We start from the raw sequence: 23,425 nt of genomic DNA, 5'->3' as shown, positions 1-23,425 counted from the left end.
ATATATATATATATATATATATATATATATATATATATATATATATATATATATATATATATATATATATATATATATATATATATATATATATATATATATATATATATATATATATATATATATGTGATTGCGTTTATTTATTGGTAGGGGGTGTGGTGCATGTGGGTCCTATCAACACTTTATGTCATGCTAACGAGTGGATAATGATTGGGCAAAGCAACGGCCCCTACAGCACAAGTACGAGAAAATCAATTTGGCATCTGACGGACGATGGGATGAATGTGGTGGTGAAGGTTAGTGCATTTAAATAAATTTGAATGATCAAAGATAACAATTCCTAAGATTATATATGGCATAACTTGGAAAAGTAGGAAAAGTCAGCAGGCAGCTTAGTGTGTGTGTTATTTATTTATTTAAAGAAATTGATTTAGGTTGATAAAGAAACTATTATAAATGTCATACTTCTCCTGCTGATATATGTATCTGTATTAATTTGTCGACACGATACGGGTTAACTTTGTTTACGTGATGACGAGGTCAAGTGTGTTTTGTGTGTTTTTACGATAATGATTTGATATTTGGGTTCCAGGAGAGTTTTAAATAACTTGTAATGTTGAATTGTTTGTGATGAGAATATTCAACATCAATCAATCAGTTAATCAGTCAATTAACTCTGTTTATTTCGGTCCTTACAGACAACTTAAAAATAAATAAATGAATAAATGAAAATAATTTCCGAAAAAGCTGTATGCCTTGTTTAATAAGCCCTTCATACATATTTAATCGATGTACGTAACCTTTTTACACTAGTTTGATAATACAAGATAAACAAAAGTTACATAATACATTTACTGGTAATTATGGCCATAATATACAAACATACATAATTACAGGAATACACATTCCAGCTATTATTTCAATATGTTAAATAATACTTACACTTTATTGATGAGTCATATAATTATTTAACACGTTTTTATAAATTTTCTTAAATTTGCTAAGTGAATTAAATAATTTTAATTCCTTATCACAATTATTCCTTTAAAAGATATACACTGATTTTTAGCATTAGTTCTTGCCCTTTCTTTTTTAAACAAACATTCTCTCTTAGTTTATACTGACTTTCTCTTATTTGGAAGTAAATTATTATAGTACATTACCTGTGCTGTAGATAAATTAACTAAATCAGCAAATTTTAAAGCATATAATTTAATAAACAATTTGTTTGTTGGTTCGTAATAATCACCCTGTTTAACAATTCTTATAGCTTTTTTTGTAACATATATAGTGAATTTGTATTAGTTTTATATGTATGACCCCCACCCCCACACAATAAGTAATGTATGGAACTATGAGCGCACAATACAATGTGTTTTCATTCAAAGTATGTTGTGTTTGTTTAATATTGCAATGGATTTGGACATTTTTGTTTTTACATAATTTATATGAGCTTTCCAACATAATTTCTGATAAATTATAACACCCAAAAATTTATTTTCATACACTCTTTCTATTTCCTCATTGCTAATCCTTATTTTTACTTTACTGTTACTTTGGCGAATACTAAATATTAGAAAAAAATTTTTAAACTCATCAGTTCGACTTCCACTGTACTCAGAAGCTGTTCCAAATTTTTTCCAGAACATTATAATTTGTATCATCAGCAAACAAAACCATTTTCAATACTTTGAACACTTTACAAATATCATTCATATACAATAAAAAAAATTGGGGCCTAATAGTGAACTCTGTGGAACACCACAAGTAACTTTGTGTAAATCTGATTTAACACAATTTATTTGTAAAAAGTGTAAAAATATATATTTTAAACATCTATTGCATATAATCAATTTAAGGTTTATCTCAGTTAAAATCCTTCCAACTTGAACTGTTATTTATTTTTTCAAAACAAGGTTTTGAGATCTTCTTGAAAAGAAGCTTTCCTGGCATCTCTCAGACTCAAGGTAAGCAAACATTGGACTAATAGGTTGCTGAAATTTATTGCCCTCTTTACATCTAAGATGCCTCTTATCTCTGTCACACAATATGTTTGCCAAATGGATTGACATTAATAATAGATTAATGACTCTGGCACTTTTTTGCTCCATCAGTACTTTTTGTGCTAGGCTTTGTATTTTTTGCATTTATATAATATTATTATATGCTTTGTGCATATCAATTGTATAACTCGAAAATGAATATATCCATCCATAAAAGTAGTCATATTTGTCACAAAACAAGTAAAAGAGTGTTCAAATTATGAACTGTTAGTTCCATAATATATCAACATGTCAAGTGATCAATTAGCTTTCTCCCTCTACATTATTTTACCGTTAGTATTTAAAATATGCCACAGACTGTAGCACATCTCTTTTCTTTGCTTCCTGTGTTTGAATATTTAATGACATAGTTAAGAGTTCAATTGCTCCGGCATTTTTTCACTCTACATCTTTACGCTTATTCTTGTTGTAGCGAATACAGTGAGAGGAGTTTGAAAAGATGGAATGTGACCACGAGGATGAACATGGTGGTTCAAAATCCAACTTTCGTGACGATGAGCTGCAAAACAATTCAGGTCTTAGTACATCAGCTTGCGAACACACTGGTAATGTTACCAGTAACACTGTTCTGTTCTCTTTTTATACTTCAGTATAGAGGAAAAAAGCAACTAATAGTGTGGTTTATTTATTTAGCAGAGTCATCTGATGTAAAAGACCTGGAATCTATAAGAACGTGTCTTAAGGACAGTGAACTATCACCGACTGATGAACTTTCTGGGAAGGAAAACTTGTGTCTTATTTCTCCTCTGAGCAAATCAAAACCGCTAGCATTTGGTGAATATCCAACACACCAATGTTCATTTTTTAAGCTAACGTCCATGTAACTTTATTATTGTCTCCTTTTTTATAGATGTGCATATCAAAGAAGTACAAACAGATGTGAAAAAGCCATTTCAAAATGTCAAAAACCCTCCTGGCAGTGACATCAACGATGCTTTTCCTGTCTGCGTTCAACTACCCACAAGCCATCTTAAAAAATCACATATCACTGATTATAAAGCAACACACCGTCATCGCAAAATCAGCAAGTCCTCCAGCTCCACATCGAGTCATTTGAGCCTGAAAGCTCCTGTTGAAGGTAAGCAACACTTCAAATTACATTTGACTCAATTAAATGAGGGATTCAGTTTTTTATGACATCTTATGCATTATAGATGCTGAACTCCTCACTAGCACAACTGACAACAGCTTTCTCTCTTCCTGTCATCTTTTATCATACTGATGAGGATGCACAACAAACATTTTGGTGTGGTGCTGATTAGTAGTATAAAAGCTCTTAAATTTATACAAAACAGGATAGCAGATTTATGATGGACTACACTGTCGTCAGCAAATCAGTGCAATTTTGTCAGTGATTCAGCCATTAATGGAATATGCTGGGTTCAATACAAGTGAAGCTCAGACAACAGGTGTTGTTGATTACCCCAAAACAAGTTCATTTTGACTCGCCCCTCCTTTTCTTTAAAAATAATCTGGTTTACAGTGAGGCGCTTACAGTTGAAGTGAATGAGGCCAATCTTTGTTTTAATATAGTATAGCAACAAGACATCAGCAGTGTGTGTGTTAACATGATTCTACCGTGAAAAACCTTTTCTAACCCTTTCTGTCTAAAGTAACATTCAGTTTGAAAACTTTTTTTATTCAACTTTTTTTGTTGCCATGACAATGTAACTTAAAACAACTGCACAAATTATGATGAAAAGAAATAGTCCACCAAAAATTTATAAGGCCTCATATACTGTAAATGCATTACCATAACCTCAGTGTTTGATTTTAAGAGATTATGCCACAAATGTCAATTGGTCTTATCTTGTATTGAATGCAGAATATGCATTTCATCTTAAATAAATTATTATTATTTTTTTTTCTTGCACTTCTAGACCTGTGTGCATCCTTTTTGTTGGCGTGTTTGTTCTGCAAGTTTTGGGATTGTGTGCTGGCCGTTGGTGATGGATGTCAGTACAGCGTGGCCTCTATCTGTTCATCCTTCTGCTCTAACGCATGCTGTTGCGACCCTTCCTCTCTGGAGGACTATATAGATTTATGTTCATGTTGCAGCTGCGCTGAATACATGGAGGCTTGTGGCTGTACTTGTGGAGAAAACACCTTTGACTGCTCCATTTGTGATCTCTGTCTACAGACAACTGAGTGTCTGGAACTAGGCATGGAACTCTCTCAGCTTCTGTTTCACTAGCTGCTCATGATATCTCACACTCATTTATATACTGGTCATAACAATCACATAAAGGTGGAATGGAATGTAGCAAATATAATGTGCTGATTTCACAAGCATGCAAATCTGCTGGTTGATCCCCTGGCTGTGATACTTCTAGGCTGCATTTGATGCATTAGAGGGAGAAAAAAAAGCATATGTCATTTACATGTCACCTGAAACAGAATATATTGAAATATTAAGTTTTTGTTTAGCTCATTACAATTTGTCAATATTTGGTCATATTTTTTTTATTTTATTATGAAGATAAATTGCTTTCATTTGGCTAATTTTGATGCAATGATTCATGATATGATTTGGCAAGATAATGTTAGATTGCATTATACTAGATGTATCATATTCTGTTCTTGAATTAAAAATATAAAACAGCTGTCTTTATCTTTTAAAACTCCTTTGTGTGAAATGGATGCGAGTCGATGTATACATAAGTACTAGATTTATTTACCTACAACCGATCACTTGCACAACAAATCTAGCACTTCAAATTAATTTTAGATGATACTGGAGGAGGATATGCAAATGGAAACTCAAAAAAAAAAAAAAAAAAAAGAAACATTTGAAAGTCAAGCAATCTAATGAGATGTATTCTCATCAGTTTATTTTAGCCAATCAAAGGCCACCAACACACAAGAATTATAATTAAAATACATTTTCTCTCAATTATAAATTAAGTGCTTTGAAAAACCTTGTTTACAGAAAAAGATCAACACCTTCCCTTTAATTGAGTACAGATGTGCTGAAAGTTAAGGCAATGACACACACCAGCAGCAGAACAATAACTGGCAATTTAGTTTTAATGAGTGGAAATATGTCCCAAGACACACTATTGCTTATTTCTAAGGACAGTTCTGTCAGCACTTGAAACAATAAAAAAATATTATTGCTCTGTGGCTTCAAACGTCCATGCCTGTGATAGAAAAAAGGGATACTGCATAATCACATTCACATTCAAGTTTTTAAATACATTTAACAAGTCTGCGTTTAGCTTTAAATCATAGTTTTATATATTATACATTCATTTGAATTGCTGCAGAATTAATAGAGAACAACTTTTAAACCTTTAAAGAATTGTATTCATTTTTCTATATTTACAAACAAAACAAATGACTTTTGTTCGTTTACGCTAAAGGCACAGTTTGATCAGAGATGAAACTTCATTTGGCTTTCAGAGGCAGTAGTCTTAATGTCATATTTCTGGCCACAATACAGATGTGTACGTTTATCGTCAGAACATTTATCTTCGCTGGCAAGCATGTATTTAGCTGCATCTAACAAAATGCTGATTTAGATCTACTGGTTAAAAAAAAGCGCTTTAGGTAGAGGTAGCTTATAAAATGTTATACCTGAAAAGCTATTTGTGCTTGACATTTATGTGGCTTGTTTCCTTCTACACATCGTAAAAATCTCTAACACTTTATGCAAAATTAATTAACATAAGGTATCATGAACTAACAATGAACAACAATTTCAACAACATATATCCATCTAGGTTAAATGTTAATTTATAAATATACTACTGTACATTGTCCATAATTAATTTTTATTTATGAATTTTTAGAATGCATTACAAAATATAATCTTAAATTGTATTAGTATATGTAGAAATTAACTTCTAGTAAACTAGAAATAATTTGATGTTTTTTTTTTTTCATGATACCTGATGTATTCAGTAATGCTAATGAATTTATACAAATTTTACCTTATAGTAAATTGTTACTAAAAGTCATGTATGAGCACCTGCACCATCACATATTTGTTTAGCAGTGTAACATTGAAGAAGGAACATAAAAGGAAGGGTTGTAAATGAACAAATAAAATGTAGAAATTTCCAACCAGTTAGTAGTAAATGCGCAAGTACTTAGCTGAAAGTAAAACCAGCAAAGAATGTTAAAAAATAGAATTTTCTGTAAATATTGCTCTAACATTTTCAACATTATATGAAAAATAAGTTCATGCTATAAATCTACTCCAAAACTACTCACGACACACTCCAAAATCATATCTATATATATGTACATATATATCTATCTATCCATCTTTATATATATATATATATATATATATATAAATGTATATGTGCACACGCATGCTCTGAATGCAGAGTCTAAAACATTAATAAACGTCACATGATCCACCCTTACAGCAACACAGCTATGCATACATAGGTAAAAATGTCCTAAAATTTTGCTACAAAAAGGCTAAATGTTTTGGGTGCGTTTCAAATTTGGAATAAATTTTTGGGTTCACTGACTGCCTACAAAACAGTGTTAATTAACAGTTTTTTTTCAATTTTATGGCGATATGACAGCACAACACATGGAGTGTTTCTAAAAGGGACAGTCCACATTTATGCAGAACACAAAAGAAGATATTTTGAAGAAATATTAATCAGTTTTAGTAACCACTGACTTCAAAACTGAGACATTTCTCAAAATATCTTCTTTCAAGTTCCAAAGAAGAAAGTAAGTCATACAGGTTTGGAAAGACATGAGCATGAGTAAATAAACATCCCATGACATCCCACACGAGGAAAAGCACAGAAACATACATATAGTAGTCAGTTGGGTCACAAGTCATCCTCCATGTTCACACTACTCCTGCGGCTGCTGGTCTTGGAGGGTCCAGGGGACATCGTGGAGAAGAGCGGATCTGAAGACCTGAAGGTGGGCATCGTGTAGCCGTCATCCATCAGAATGTCACTAAAACCCACTTCAGGGTAAAGATCAGAGGCAGTATGGTCATCCAGCTCCGCAAAGCTAAACGTATCCAGACCGAGAGGGCTGCTTACTGCTGCAGCAGCCGAAGAGCTGGAGGAAGGTACTGTGAGGAAGGGAGAAGGGGAAGTCTGTGTCATGACGCCATCTATGCTAAGGTGGTTCTGAGGTTGGCCTTCCCCAGAGCCAGGCTGCATGGACTGGTTTCCTTGTAGAAGCTGTTGCTGAAGGAAGGGAGCGTCTGCACTCAGGCCTGGAGGCATAGTGGTGGAGAGGCCATGATGATGAGCTCGCATCTCTAATTCCTGTGTGCAACAAACAGCAGGGGGTGTTGGAGTCATGCGCGTAATTTGCACGGGGGTTACGGGGGTCATGACCCCCCCAAAAATCAGATCCAGCTAATATAACCCCCCCAATATCATCACATCATTCAGATTAAAATAGATATGAAATATTCAGAATGAATACTTTTGTTCATTTTCTTTATTAATTTCATTTGCCAGCAAGAAAGATAGTATCATATTTTAAATAATCTGTAATGTACCCCCCGCACCGATTTGGTATTACCAAAGTCTCTGGTATTACCCAACCCGCTTTCTGTACCAAGTTTGTTCACTATTTTGCGCAGTCGATGGGATGAATGGTTGGAGAAAGCTGACGGAAAGATGAAAAGGACACTGAAAGGCAGCCAGACAACGATTTTTCATTGTTTGTCGACACCAGCCAAAAAAAAAGAAAAAAGGAAAAAAAAAGAAACGAAAAATCCTGACCAAACGGAGGTACCCTTAAGTTAGCTGTTAAGTTAGCTCAGCGTTTCTCAAAGTGTGGGGAATAGAAACATGACAAACAGGTTTTGTGCCCATCTTTTTAATTCCTTTATTTATTGACCATACACTCAAAACAAAGACACATTTAAATGTAAGCCTTGACGTTACTTAACCTCTTCACACGTAAGTTTAAAAGTATTTCAAGGCTACCGTTATTGATCGTAGTATCGCTTTATGGTTCCCATGGAGACGCGCCATTCATTGCTTGTCACACCGTAGCCACAATAGTGCTGAATGACTGATGATCTGCTTTTATTTCCTTTTTTATTCAAAATTTCACAAATGTGTTAGCTATAGCAGGATATATCTGATATTCCGATTGTGAAATATGTGCAAGTGGATGTGTTTTGTTGTTCAAACACCTTTATAACGATCGCATTACTTGAGCTGTATGCGCAACGTATTTTAGGTATCTATCTTATTAAAATACCTAAAAAAAATACGTACATTATTAGGAATTTACCACCTCTGGTTCAATTTGAGATTATTTTTATTTTTGTTTGTTTGTTTGTTTTTTTGTTGTTCTTTTTGCATGGATTTTGCAAAGTGTCAAAATGAATCAAAGCACAACTAGGTTAATGTTAGTCCACACTTGTATTGATGTTATCAGAAGCTAAATGCAAACACAATTATTATTATTTTTTAATCTAATTTTGAGTCTTATTTCATGCAAAGTGATAATATAATTGCACTTTCATTTTCTTTATTTGAAAATTTTTAATGCTGTTATTTGATGTTAAGTTTTTAAAATGTGATGTTAATAAAATACATTTTAACAGTTAAACTTAAAGCCTAGTTTATTAACATTTTGTTGGGGTGATTGGGGACAGGTGGGGCTCGGAACCCTTTCCTACCTCTGAAGTGGGGAATGGCAGAAAAGTTTGAGAAACACTGAGTTAGCTGATGATTTGTTTTGTTGACTGGAGTTGGCTGGCTAGATGTTCGTTTGCCAGTGTCCTATGAGGTAAAGCCAGAGGGTGCCAGGGACTGTGTAGAACCAATGTCACTGAATTGTAACTGCTGTTTGCTCCAATACAGTCACCCGTTTTGGGGGGGATTGCATAATTAAATTATGCAAATTAGCATGTTACCTTTTACACAAGAAAATAATACAATAAATTAATAAATAAATAAATATGCCGCGAGTTTAACCCCCCCCAATGGTAGACCCAAAGTTACGCCCTTGGTTGGAGTTCATCTTTTTTCAGTATATCACAGTGTTCAGTTTTCTAGAAAAAACGTTTTTACATTCACATTTATGTTGATGGCATGTCCATGCCATCCTGCAGGCATGAATATTGTATAATAGAAAATGATGTGCAAATAAATATTGATAATTTATTGGAGGAAGTGACGTTTTAAATGGGATTGATAAAGGATGATGTGTTTTTGGGTCCTTATTTGGACGTTGTGTTGTAATACAGAATGACAGTTGATCACATACCTGTATGCGGAGCAGCAGAGCCTGGTTGGATTGCTCCAGTTTCTTCTGCCTCATCTCAATCTCTCTGGCCCTCTGTTGCTCTTTCTGAAGTTTTCTGATATAATCAACAGAAGCCTTCAAAATGGTTCCCTTGTTCCAACGCATCTCCCTGTAAATATTATGCAAAAACAGTAATATTGTAAAATATTACAATTTAAAGTAATGAAATATTATTACAATATATGGCATATATATATATATATATATATATATATATATATATATATATAAGTATTTTAAAATGTATCATTGGTGACAAACAAATAAGTTGTACTGCTTATTTTTTATTTTATTACATTTTTTGTGGAAACCATGATTCCCCATTTCATGATTCTTGGATGAATAGAATTTTTCAAAAGAATAGCATTTATTTGTATTTCATAAATCTTTTGTAACATTAAAAATGTCTTTACTGTCACTTTTGATCAATTTAATGCATCCTTGCGGAATAAAAGTTTAAATTTTTTTCAGTAAAAAAAATGACAGACCCAACATTTTGCACTCCGCACAATTTTTAAACAAAATAGCAGTGGTTCAAGTGCTGCTGACATGCCATTCAAAAAAAAAAAAAAGAGAGAGAAAATGAAATCAAATAAGAGTGATCACAGACTTCAAAACTAATTTCAAGCATAAGCCATAAAATCAGCCAAGAATGTCCAAAACAAAAGTATTGCACATTTTTGTGACATTAGGTGTGGAAATGAACTTACGGATCACTGGATTTGGGTATCATAGCCCCTAATTCCTTTATTCTGTCATTGATGTTGAATCTCCTTCGCCTTTCAACTGCAAAAAGCAAAACATTTATTGAGGCTAAGCGGTGCAATGACATAATACACAAGCAATATACTACTGGAGCCGGTGTCTTCTGAACTCACTGAGATTGTGATTATCTTTCTTTTGCCTCTCCTTCATGAAGGTTCTGGTATCTACTTCTGAAAATAAACAGCTGTTGTAACTACCACACAATACTGTAGATACATAAACACAACAATCAAACTAAAACCAATTAAGTACAGATGGGCTGAGTAAATCATTACCAGTTGATTCCCTTTTAATATTAGTCAGATCTGCTGGACAAGAATTGCTGACGGTGATGGTGGGGTTCAGCATGCCAGGACTGTTGTAGACATCCAGAAGGTTGCCTGGTAGCTAAGACAATAACAGAGAAGCTGAATAAAAAATCTTCAAACATCAAACTGCACCAGGAAAGATCACATTAGCCTAAAATAAAACAAAATATCACTTTACCATCAAGTAAACTACTGTTCAAGCATCTATGAACTCCAAGAACACTGACACGTGTTATAATTAACTGATGAAAATCTTGTCAATTATGTATACAAACTAAATGTTTTAGAATTAAATGTGACTATAACATGCAATTAAATTACTGTATTGTTCATATCATTCATTAAGAGAAAAAAAACTTGCAAACAAGTTATTATAACATTATTATTAATTAAAATAACTATGTAATTTCATTCTAATATAAAAATTTCTTATTTATACATTACAATGAAATATATAATATATGAATAAATTATAATAAAAACATTATTTCTTTAAGAATAAAGGCTAATAATTTAAAGAGTGAAGTTTTACCTTTCTTTTCTTTTCATGCTCCCGCAAAAAAACAAAAATCCTCATTTTCTGTCAATTCACTTTTACTCTTTGCTCCAAAAAAAAAAAAAAAAAACTAAAGTAAAATCCTTTCACCAGTTCTTTCTATCCCGTGCCATGCCCCAGCATGCTCTGTACACTCGGTCCTTTTTAAGCCCTCCCTGATGATTCCTGCCTGGCAGGTGTTAGTAAAGTGTTAGAAGTGAATGTTTATGTCGATTGCTGAGGTGCATCCCCATTTGTCGCCTCCCTCATAAGTGCAGTGGTTAGCATTCGCTCTTAAGAGGGGTGGGGACATTTACGTTCAGGAAGTGATCTCTCTGTAGCTTTCAAAATGGTTTGTGGTGGTTGACCACAAATATAGCTGGGGTTCAAAGAGGCTTTTATTCGAAACATCGCCGTAATGTTATGGATCTATTCATCAATAATGAAGATGATTGCTCAGCTTACCGTGTTTGGGAGCTGCAGGCCAGAATCTATCAGGGACATGATGTCATCATTGTAGCTGGATTCAAGGCTGATGATGTCATCGATTACATCATCCATCTGAGCATTAAATGTTGAGTGTTAAGACCATTAAATGTTGAGTGTTGCATATCTTATCACATAATTAAACAAACTGGGTTCTAAACATGTATTTAGGGAACCAATGAACTGTGCTCTTAACAAGAAAACTTTCCAGTGTGTGTTAAATGGGCGATCTAAAGCAGAAGTGCTGTATGGTGGGAAAGAGAGGTCCAAATATAATTAAGCCGTTGATGTGGTATTTTGCAGTACATTGTGACACAAAGCTAGTGAGAGGGCAAGCTGAACAGGGAAAGGTAAGCGTGATCTCCTATTAAAAGAATGTTAATGAAAAATACTTCAAAGCCATTTAGTAATCTTAGTTAATGTTAATTTACTAATACATTATTGAACCCAAAGTTGTACCAGTTGAAATTTAATGCACCTGTGCTAACTTTTGTATTTTGCAATCAGCCAATCAGAATCCATTTTGCGTTAACCCTCAAAGACCGAGACTGCAGCCCGCGGCTAAAAACTGTTCTTCTTAAAGGGTTAGTTTACCCAAATAGCAAAATTGTGTCATTAATAACTCACCCTCATGTTGTTCCAAACCTGTAAGACCTCAGTTTATCTTTGGAACACAGTTTAAGATATTTTAGATTTAGTCCGAGAGCTTTCTGTCCCTCCATCGAAGCTGTGTGAACGGTATACTGTCCATGTCCAGAAAGGTAAGAAAAACATCATCAAAGTAGTCCATGTGACATCAGAGGGTCAGTTAGAATTTTTTGAAGCATCGAAAATACATTTTGGTCCAAAAATAGCAAAAACTATGACTTTATTCAGCATTGTCTTCTCTTCCGTGTCTGTTGTGAGAGAGAGTTCAAAACAAAGCAGTTTGTGATATCCGGTTTGCGAACGAATCATTCGATGTAACCGGCGTCTCCAATACGCATTAATCCACAAATGACTTAAACTGTTAACTTTTTTAATGTGGCTGACACTCCCTCTGAGTTCAAACAAACCAATATCCCAGAGTAATTCATGTACTCAAACAGTACACTGACTGAACTGCTGTGAAGAGAGAGATGAACACCGAGCAAGATAGTGACTCGTTCTCGAGTCAAGAACCATTTCTGTCAGACGCGTCCGATTCGAGAATGATGATGCTGCGCATGTGTGATTCAGCGTGAAGCAGACTGACACACAGAGCGTCTGAACCAAACTGATTCTTTTGGTGATTGATTCTGAACTGAATCTGTTCTAAGGTTATGAGCGCGGGTAAACCGAAGGCTTGAATCAAGGGCAAACATCACCAATGACGTCATTACATCGAGCGCAAAAGAACCGGTGAACCATTTTCTTCAACCGGTTTATTGAATCGAACTGTCCGAAAGAAGTACTGGTGATCCGAAAACCGATGCAACCGGTTCTTGACTTGTGAACGAGTCAGTCTATTGTTCGTTATCTGGCTCGGCTCGGTGTTCATCTTCAGTTCTCTCTTCACAGCAGTTCAGTCAGTGAATTGTTTGAGTGCATTAATTACTCCGGGATATTTTGGGAGGAAGTGTCAGCCACATTAAAAAAGTTAACAGCTTAAGTCATTTGCGGATTAATGCGTACTGGAGACATGAACCGTTTAAAACGATTCAGTTCGATTTGGTGAACTGGTTCAAAAAGATCCGGTTACATCGAATGATTAGTTCGCGAACCCGATATCACAAACTGCTTTGTTTTGAACTCTCTCTCACAACAGACACGGAAGAAAAGACAATGCTGAATAAAGTCGTAGTTTTCGCTATTTTTAGACCAAAATGTATTTTCGATGCTTCAAAAATTCTAACTGACCCTCTGATGTCACATGGACTACTTTGATGATGTTTTTCTTACCTTTCTGGACATGGACAGTATACCGTTCACACAGTTTCAATGGAGGGACTGAGAGCCAGAGGTGGAAAGTAACGAATTACATTTACTCGCGTTACTGTAATTGAGTAGCTTTTTTGTGTACTAATACTTTTTAAAGTACTTTTTTAAATCTGTAATTTTACTTTTACTTAAGTATATTTTGTTTGAAGTATTGTACTTCGCTACATTTTAAAACAGATTAATTACTGAGTAAAAAAAAATAAAAATAAAAAAAATAAATCGCTCCCTGGAAACTACGGCAGTAAATAATGGGCAGGAGAGCAAACTGGCGCTAAAATCACAAGAAAGATGCAGACGGTCAAAACAGGCGTTAGTGGTGCAGACACCGCTGAAAACGAAACCCCGTCATATTCTGAAGTTGAACTCGAAGGAAATGAAGTGAACCCATGGCCATATGTATGCTCTATTATGCAGTGTAAGCTGTACTTGCCTGGGAAGTAGCAGCTTATAAAATCTCGACAAGACATACCCTGCTACCCTTCGCAAGAATGTAGAGGTAAGCTAAATAATTGCATCGTTGCATTGGTGGTTAAAATGAAGCTTTGACATTTTAGCAAGAGGTTTTGCACAAATTAGCCAAAAAGACAGTGGTGAGGAGTGTGCTATTTTTGTTTTAATGATGTGTGCGCGCATTTATAGTGCGTTCTTTCACTTTGTGATTCAGTCTCCTAAAATGCATTTAGAATGATCACAAAATTGAAGATATATGGGCAGAAAATTCACATATTTATATAATTTCATATATTAAATCAAAATCACACAAAAAATGCCATCTTTTCCTCCAAAAATCATCATGAATATATACATACATATATATAACAGTTCAGTAATAGGGTGACCACCCGTCCCGCGTAGCGCGTGCGCGCACAGCGTTTGAAGCCCAATTCATGCGTCCCGCAAATTGAGACTGTGTCACGCAAGATCAATGCTTGCTCAAAAAAAGTTGATGGCTCTATATCCTCGAGCCCCAGGCAGCCAAACGAACATTACTTGACAGTTCAGCACGCTACTGCGAGAGCGAGCGAGCGAGTTTGAATGAGAGATGAAGTTTACATCTTTATTATTTCTGTTTTAACGTTTTTGCTACATTATTTATATTAAAATATGTTATGTAGGCAATAACTCAGTTTACTATTTGACTAATTTACTGAGGTGGCATCGTTGTTAACTTACAAAAATGATAATTTGGTGGATAATTGACATTTTTCCGTTAATAACAGGTAGTGTATTCCGATGTAAAATTAACAGTCGCCTGTGGACGCTCAACAACCATCTTACCTGAGCTCAAAACGCTGCTTGAGCAAGTGTCAAGATACTAAAAGTAATAAATACATAATTATGAACGTTTATGTGTGTTCATTTTTGTTCTCAGTGCGTTATTTTAATAGCAATTAATGATTATGAACATAAAGCATTACAATATATATATATATATATATATATATATATATATATATATATATATATATATATTATTACTATATACTATCGATGAAACCACAAATCTGACGCGGGAGGTATGTATAACTGCAATATAAAGTAATTTTGAGTATTATTGCTATTAGTATTATTTTCTAAAATTAGGTAGATGTAATATAAAAGTAATGTTTTTGCAACAGCTCCAAGTCTCACGCGCAGTGTAGGTTATACGTCACTGTCCGAATCCGTTCACTTATTTATTTATTCACTCCTTCCTGATATAGTGAACTCAACTGCCATACACTATATAGGGATTAGTGAATGAGTGAATTCCCTTCCCTTGAGTTGTGATGTCAGACTTTTTTTTTTTTTTTACTTTTCCTGTGGTGTTGAGCAACTACAATTCATTTTAATCCTATAATTTTATATTATAATTTATTTAAAGTGAATAAATTGTAATGAAAAATTAATAAAATAGCTAAAGTAAATCGTAAGTGGAAGTGCATCTGTCAATTCTGTCATGAGCATACATCAGCAATTACACATGTTTAGGGGAATAGGGCATTATTAATATACCATGTAAGGTGGTATGTGCTAGAAATGGGTAAACCACTATCAGTGAGTCTGCCCATGGGGTGTCCCACATTGTCCCTCAGAAACGTACCCCTTGTCCCCACTTGGGCTTATTAGCAGGTGGTCACCCTATTCAGTAAACATGTTAATTAAGAGACTTGCGTTTTAGACACCATATTGCCTTTTTTAGCTCTATTTCTACAACAGAAAATAATTCCAAACACAGCCACCAAAGCACAGTTTTGCGTCTCTGAGCAACGTGACAGTGTTTCGTTCCTGAATGAATCAACCGTTTAAATGATTCGGTTCAGTCGCAATGACTCACTTATTAAAACAGTGACTTGCTGACACATACTGGCCATTTTAATTTCACATATAAAGTATCTTTTGATTTTTTTTTAAATAATTAATTTATTATCATTTCAAATGAGTATTCAACATTTTATGTCTTGTATATCAAAACATTATTCATGCATTTGTAACTGCAGGTTAAATGCATTCTTGTCCTGCCTTAAACAGTGTAATACATCTAAATGCCACTTCCAATGAATCTTCTGCATTTCCTCTGCATTAAAAGATGAGTTTGTTGATACTGATTTGCCTGGTAACAGCCCAAATGTTTTATTATTCTAAATAACTGATTCCTTTAATTAAAAACAACTAGTTTGAGATTAATAGACCTATCCCAGGGGTGTCAAACTCAGTTCCTGGAGGGCCATAGCCCTGCAGAGTTTAGTTCTGACCCTGCTCCAGCACACATATCATGTAGTTTTCAAATAAGCCTAAATGATTAGATTAGCTGGATCAGGTGTGTTTAATTAGGGTTAAATCTAAACTGTGCAGGACTGTGGCCCTCCAGGAACTGAGTTCGACACCCTTGGCCTGTCCCATTTTGACTCCCTCCCACTGTTAAAATGTAACTAAGTAATTTTTACTCTGAGTAAATTTTAAATGAGCTACTTTTTACTTTTACTTGAGTAGATTTTTAGACTGGTACTTTTACTTGTACTTAAGTAAAATTTCATTAATGTAACGGTACTTTTACTTGAGTAGAATATTTTTGTACTCTTTCCACCTCTGCTGAGAGCTCTCGGACTAAATCTAAAATATCTTAAACTGTGTTCCAAAGATAAACTGAGGTCTTACAGGTTTGGAACAACATGAGGGTGAGTTATTAATGACACAATTTTGCTATTTGAGTGAACTAACCCTTTAAATTTTTAATAACGTTTTAACCGCTAATGCTATCTGAATGCTTTAAAAAGTGCCGTTAAGTGGAGATTCTCCGCGTTTCGGTAATATCTGATTTCTCTCATTTGCTCCGTAGTGTATGTGATTACGTCATCACATTTCGACAACATTGATTTGTCAGAAGAAAACAATGCATTTCGTTCCTCTGAGCCAAACAGAAATGGTTGTTGAAACTTAGTCCCACCCCTGTGCCCAGATTGGTTCAAACTGTCCCATATTCAACCAATAAACATAGGTTTTGGACTTTTGAACAACTATTTAACATATTTCTTTGAAATATGAACAGACGCATAGTGAAAGAAAAGTATGTCGTGCGTGCATTAAAACAAGCACAAAATAACACATTTGCATGAGAAAACTCTCTGAAAAAGCACAGAAAAACACACAACAGGGTACTTTGACATAAAACAAACCAAAAACAAGGATAAAACAGTGGTACATGTCTGAAAAACACTGGGATTTATGTGTTCGGGTCACTAGGCAATGGCCCGGTACAATAGATTCTGACGTAGATTACAGCCAGATTACAGATCGATCATTTATATTATTAATAAAGATAGTTAATAAGTTAACAAAGATAATTTGCACAGTTTTTTCTGTTGCTTACTGAATATTTCTCACTCATTTTGTGCGTAGTCTGTGAATCATTTGCACTGTTTGTATCAGGGAACTACACTGCGACCAAAATGGATCTATCACTGATTATTTTTGTACCTACCTTATGTTTTAGGCAATATGCTATGATTTACTATGAGCATTTATTAAAACAGAAATGTGTATTTTAAAAATACGAACTGAAATAGTTGAACTGAGTAGCTGGTTACTCGTGCGCTGTTTTCGGTGCGCACGAGAGAGCCGCGTCTCACAGACAGCAACACTGAATGGATGCATTGTCTCTTAAAGTGACCGCGCCTAATTTACTAGCTCTGCTGTCGGTGTCTTTAATGTTAATCCAAGAAAATTCAAGTAAATCACTCACTGCTCTTGATTGAATTACTTTGTAGTTTTAACAAGAATTTATCCTCAGTCAAACTAAAAATCAGATATAATTGATTATATTGATTTACTGGTGGGTGCAGGACACTAGTTCATTTATGTAAGTGAGTATAGCAAAATACAGCGAACTGTGAAATATTATACCCAAAAATTCTTCATACTGTAGACTACCAGTGAAATTGATAAAAAAAATATTTAAAAAAAATTAGGGACCTGTGCTGTTTTAAATTAGTTTCTGGACACCTACAAACTTAAAAAAAAAAAAGTTAACATTGTGTAAATAGCACAAATAAATAAATAGAACGAACATACAGTAAATATTAAACAATTTCCAACAGGGCCCACTGCACAACCTGCACCAGGGCCCCTCTAACCCCAGCTACGGCCCTGGGTTAAAGGTGCTCTAAGCGATGCCGGGAGTCGTAACTTCATGTTGACGTTCAAATTGTTCTCAAACAAAACGGAGGCTAGCTAGACCCTCCCTCCTCCTCATCCGTGCACTAACCCCCCAAACCCCACCCCCAAATCTTTCTTGTCGGTTATTGGCTGGGCCAGTTTGTAATGTTTTGTGGTGCGGGTGAGCCCAGTTTGTTTTTCCTGTAGTTTGTGGAGCCTGCGGTGTCTAGAGAGACCCCGTTTTTTTTACTGTGTGTTCAGGTGACAAGCAGCTAGCGGATAGTGAGGAGATGTTTGCTGGATGTGACAAAAAATGTTTTGGCCTAAAAAATGTGTGACATCACTTAGAGCACCTTTAAGGTACCAAGACAGAGCAATGCACTGTGTGTACTGTAAGGAATAAAACAAGAAGGCATGTGGTTTAAAAGATGGCAAGTAAAATAAAAAGCACATCTGAATGCAATACAGTTTCATTATTATCCAGAGCGGCTTACTATAAAAAATTTGTGCGACCAAATCATGATTTGCGCCAGTAACTGAAAAAGTTAGTTGCGCAAGTGCCACCAGTGGAAAAGGTTAGTGTAGTTCCCTGTGTATTGTTGCAGAAGACAATTTGTGCAATTGTTTTTAATACTTGCTGGTTTTTGTTTATTGTTCATACTCAGATTGAAAATATATTTATCTGAAAAAAAGAAAAGAAAAAAAAAGTGTTTTGTTTTGTTATTATATTTCCAATATCTTTTTGGCCACATCTCTTTTATTAGTAAACGAAATAGGCCGGTTTTTCATTTAAAAGCCCCGATAACAATATTGTAATAAATGGTTATAACTTGCTTGGGGAATTTTATATGTAAACAAAATTTTTGTTTGGAAGTGTAAAACACCCAGAACTTTAAATATCCAAACTTTAGGAGCTACTGTTTGAAAACACAGTAAAAAAAACACCCAATTGTTGCTTGCGTTTTTCTTAAAATTCTGTAATTTCATTCATTCTTAGAAGAAACGAGGAAAATTGGGACATTAAATTAGTTAGACTTAAACCTAAAGTTCTTCTGTTTATAATGATATATGGCACTTGATGCTGACTGCTAGAATAGGTCTGAAAAACAAAGGAAAGTGCAGCTGTGTCAGGTGCCCCAAAAATGTTCTAGGTCTTTAAGGGTTAAAGAGCTCAAGCATTAAAATTAGCAGATGACTTAGGGACGTGACGTGGCATTCAGCCAAGTATGGTGACCCATACTCAGAATTCGTGCTCTGCATTTAACCCATCCAAAGTGCACACACACAGAGCAGTGAACAGACACACCCGGAGCAGTGGGCAGCCATTTATGCTGCGGTGCCCGGGGAGCAGCTGGGGGTTCGATGCCTTGCTCAAGGGCACCTAAGTCGTGGTATTGCCGGCCCGAGATTCGAACCCACAACCCTAGGTTTAGGAGTCAAACTCTCTAACCACTAGGCCACGACTTCCCCATTCTATCATCTTAACTATAGTAGAATGTGATTGGACGCCAATACAGTTATCTTGATAGTTATCATTCTTGATGTGAACTGGTCTTTAAGAAACTCCTACATTTGAATGAGATGATCAGCACACAGTGTATTTTAAGATGTGTATTACCTCTTCTTTGTTGGAGCCCAGGTTAAGATGTGCCATTGGGCTGTTGGGAGCACTGCTTGCAGAGAGGCCCCTCTCCGGAGCAGAGTTTGACTGCAGAACAGGGGATACACCGAGAGTTTGAGTGGCAACTTTATTTCCTAGTGTGGTGGACAAGTACTGCTTCACTTGCTGCCTCTGAGCCTGCTGGATGTGGTATTTAGTTGGGTTTTCAAGATGAGTTTGCACCTACAGCAGAAAACACTGGATCAATGGCCACGCTAAAACAGTGACAATTCAAGCTCTGCACCAGGGCTATTCAATTATTTTCATTTGAGGGCCAGATAATCAAATAAAAAATTTAAAGGGGGCCGGGTCGGGGCAATCATCCCAATGTCTTTTTGGGGGGGGCATATAAAATAAGAAATTCAATTGAAAAGCATATTCAGCTTTAAACTAAACAAAGATTATACCAAAAATGACATCTTTGAAAGGTTAACAATAGTGGTGTGAATTGATTAAAAAAAATAACTAATCAATCATACATTTTTTCTAAAATTAATTGCGATAAATTGCACATTAATATATTTATGTTATCATAATTTCACATTGAACCTCCAAATTAATGAAGAAACAACTTAAAGATAGTACATTTTAAATAAGGTTTACTTAGTAGCCTACTGTTAATGAAGGCCAGTATCACTGAAACCAGTAATGTTACCATCTCTTGTTAAATTAATTTCCCCTCAATTTTAGCCAGTAATTATAGCCTTTCAACATTACAATATAATTGAAAGCCATTATTTTTAACACTTAGTATGCTCTGAAAAATATGACAACTTTTAATTTAAGTGAACTTAAAACAGTCTTCACATAAACTACAAATGTTATATGTATAAACATTAAAATGAAAGTTAATTAATCGTTATTCAAACTACAAAAGTTAATCAGTGACTAGAGCAGTGGAGTGATTTCTCCTTTTTCTTTTGTTCTTTGATTTACATCAATGACAGACTTCAGCAGAGTTATCTCTTTAAAACCTGATCCACATGCAGTGGATCTGACACATACATTCGCTTTTCTCCCAACATTTTACCATCATTTAGAACTCACTTAAGACTTTAATTAATTTTTAGGTCATTAAAATATACCTTTTAACTATTTAGCATTTTTCTAAAACAGCATCTGCAAAAGTAAAAATTTAGCAATATTAATTTTTTTTATTTATTTATTTATTTATTTTATTTATTTTTATTCTATTTAGCGATAATATTTTATTTCAATTTTGGTTTAAGCTATTTTAGTACTTCAGCTTAAAAATAAATAATAAAAATTTAGTTTAGGTTAAGTTTCCAATATATCAAAATCCAATATTTACATTTTATTCCAGCTTTATTTCAGTTAATACAAATTATTTTTAATAGTTTTTGTTTACAATATCAGAAACTGGTTTTAAAATATTTATATTAATTTTTGTTTTACAATCTTTTGGGCCTAGTTTTAAACTTTCAGCTGATTGTATTATGGCCCCTAGACATGTAGAGAGAGTTCCGAGCAAGAAACTGTTGTAAGGCTCATAAGAAGATCCAAACCAACCTTCAGAACCTCCACCGGTACTTGAGCTGGAGAAGGCCGGGCAGCCATCGGTGGCACCGTGACGGAGATGGCAGGAGTGGATTCTAAAGGGCGGAGCTGAGCGACAGATGCCTGCTGCTGCGCCTCCCTCCGCTCCTGCTCCTGAGCCTGCTCCCGCATCAGCTGTTGCCGTAGCAACACCCGGGATGACATGGCTACACTGGTTCCAGAGGTCAAGTTCGAGAAGAATTAACAAGCTGCAGTGGTGAAAGCATCAAGAGGGTCGTCAATAGTACTAGAGCCAGCATAAAGGGAAATTATGGAAATAGTCACTTCTCCCTTTGTACAATGAAGGGTTAAGAAACGGAAATATATTTGAGTTGAGTCATCACACTCAGTTGCATTCAAAGAGAAATGTAATACTCTACCAAAGCTCGATCAGCAAACAGATTCGGCTCTCAAACTACATATTAAAATAAATTATATCAAAAATACTTATATACATAATAGAATAAACACACAAATCACAAGTAGCATACTTAAATGCAACTGTGCATTTGTTTAAAGCTATAAAACTACCCTAGAAGCGAGATATATATTCAGAAATACAACCATCCGCATCATGTCATATGATTGAAATAGAGCTCTATCATGGGGAAGTTCGGAATTTACCAGATGACAGTTAAACAAATTACCCTTTAAATACCAACAAATCACCAGGAATACTAATTGAATATATTTCTGGAGCTGTAAACAAACAAAAACACTTAAATCACGATTGTACAGTTAGATATGATACTGTAGCTGAGGAGTTGTGTAATAGTTCGCTACACTGTCGGGATTAACCGAACTATTTAAAGTTGGGCAAGTTCGTTAACTTAAACAAAATTAACTTTTGTATTCGTTATTTACAGCATTAAGCAAATGTAAGTGCATATAACTATCTCTATGGCGCACTTAACAAACCAGGAACAGTTGTTTTTGACAGCATCCAGCTGTTTACGCTAAGCTAACAAGCTAGCTATTTGACATGTCGAGCAACGGTAAATTGACACGTTGGCTGTATTTAACTTCATTTTCCTTCACGAAGAATTATTATGAGATTAACACGGTTTACACATAAATCTCAGCTCAACAAGAGGTCGAAATTAAGTTGTTTGATTTACCTGGTCGGTGTTAGCAGAAGTATAGCGAGTTGGCTAGAAGAATCGCCATTACTTACATGACGATTTCCTTGTTTTGGATGTGACAGACTGAGCCCATCTCTCCTCATCACACTCGTTCCTTTCCTCGAATCACATGGAAAGTTTTCTGTCACTGTTAGCTAAAACTAAAAACTATTAAAAAGTTAGTTAATTTAAATACAGCTGAAATATAGTAATGATATTATATGAAAATTAATCTTTAAAATTAAATATGCACTTTTGCATTCATAACTGGATAATAAGACAAATTAAAAAGCACATCAAAATTACACAAACTTACAACGAAAAAATAAAACGAAAACTTAAAATATAAAAATAAAAGCTATTTAACTATATAACTATATATATTAACATAGGAGAGAGAGAGAGAGAGAGAGAGAGAGATTTTAAGTAGCACTGGCATGGCATCTACATGTTTTCAAAGCTTACAAACATACATTTGTTTTACAGCACCAGTCAAAAGGTTGGACATACCTACTTAACTATTATTTTTAAAAATGAAAATTTTTAATAATGTCAAAATTCCAAAATGACAATGAAAGTATGGGAAAAATATTGTGAATACATGTGTGCTTGTTTTTTCCTTAAAATTCATAAGAAATAACACATTTCAAACCACCACAGTTGTATAGCTCAAGTCATACATTTTGAAAAGATTTAAAAAAAAAAATAATAATAATAATAATAATTATGGTTAAAAGATGGTTGACCAGAGATGAGTTTCTCTGGTACACGGAGCTATACAGTAAACAAAACCTGCAGGTGATTTATGAAAGGAGGTCAATAAATAGCCAAAGAAATCTAGTGGTGTTCAGAAATCTTTTTTTTAGTCAGAGTAAATATTTTTTATTTGCTTATTTTAAATTATAGAAAATGCATTTAAAAATGCATGTATTTCCAACTACATGTGAATCTACTTCCCTGACCATTTTGGATTTAATGCTACTGTAGCTGCTTCAGCTGTCAAGGAGAAATTCAAAGCTAAAGTAAGAGAATCTGAATGTTTGGTGCCCAGTTTATGAAAGAAGAATGGAGAAGATATG

The 23,425-nt window shown here is 34.7% G+C and overlaps 2 protein-coding genes across 2 annotated transcripts; one reads left to right on the top strand and one right to left on the bottom strand.

Moving 5' to 3' along the window:
* The first annotated feature begins 173 nt into the window (after window positions 1-173).
* Window positions 174-4,548, top strand: si:dkey-245f22.3 (uncharacterized protein LOC492819 homolog). The gene is made up of 6 exons (XM_059528803.1): window positions 174-296; window positions 1,917-1,967; window positions 2,476-2,608; window positions 2,700-2,837; window positions 2,914-3,141; window positions 3,944-4,548. The coding sequence occupies exons 3-6, from the start codon at window positions 2,503-2,505 to the stop codon at window positions 4,255-4,257; spliced, it is 786 nt and encodes a 261-aa protein (XP_059384786.1). The 5' UTR covers window positions 174-296; window positions 1,917-1,967; window positions 2,476-2,502; the 3' UTR covers window positions 4,258-4,548.
* Window positions 4,549-4,851: 303 nt separating this feature from the next.
* Window positions 4,852-22,443, bottom strand: LOC132119511 (transcription factor E3-like). The gene is made up of 9 exons (XM_059529544.1): window positions 22,344-22,443; window positions 21,199-21,434; window positions 19,627-19,851; window positions 11,394-11,489; window positions 10,361-10,472; window positions 10,199-10,255; window positions 10,031-10,106; window positions 9,282-9,429; window positions 4,852-7,315 (listed from the first exon to the last, which is right to left on the bottom strand). Exons 2-9 carry the CDS (start codon window positions 21,388-21,390, stop codon window positions 6,863-6,865), a joined length of 1,359 nt encoding a protein of 452 aa, XP_059385527.1. The 5' UTR covers window positions 21,391-21,434; window positions 22,344-22,443; the 3' UTR covers window positions 4,852-6,862.
* Window positions 22,444-23,425: the final 982 nt, after the last annotated feature.

This window comes from Carassius carassius, chromosome 38 (genome assembly GCF_963082965.1).
Source record: "Carassius carassius chromosome 38, fCarCar2.1, whole genome shotgun sequence".
Classification (NCBI taxonomy): Eukaryota; Metazoa; Chordata; class Actinopteri; order Cypriniformes; family Cyprinidae; genus Carassius; species Carassius carassius.
The sequence above is the reverse complement of the archived record's forward strand: the minus strand, read 5'-3'. Positions and strand labels throughout refer to the sequence as shown.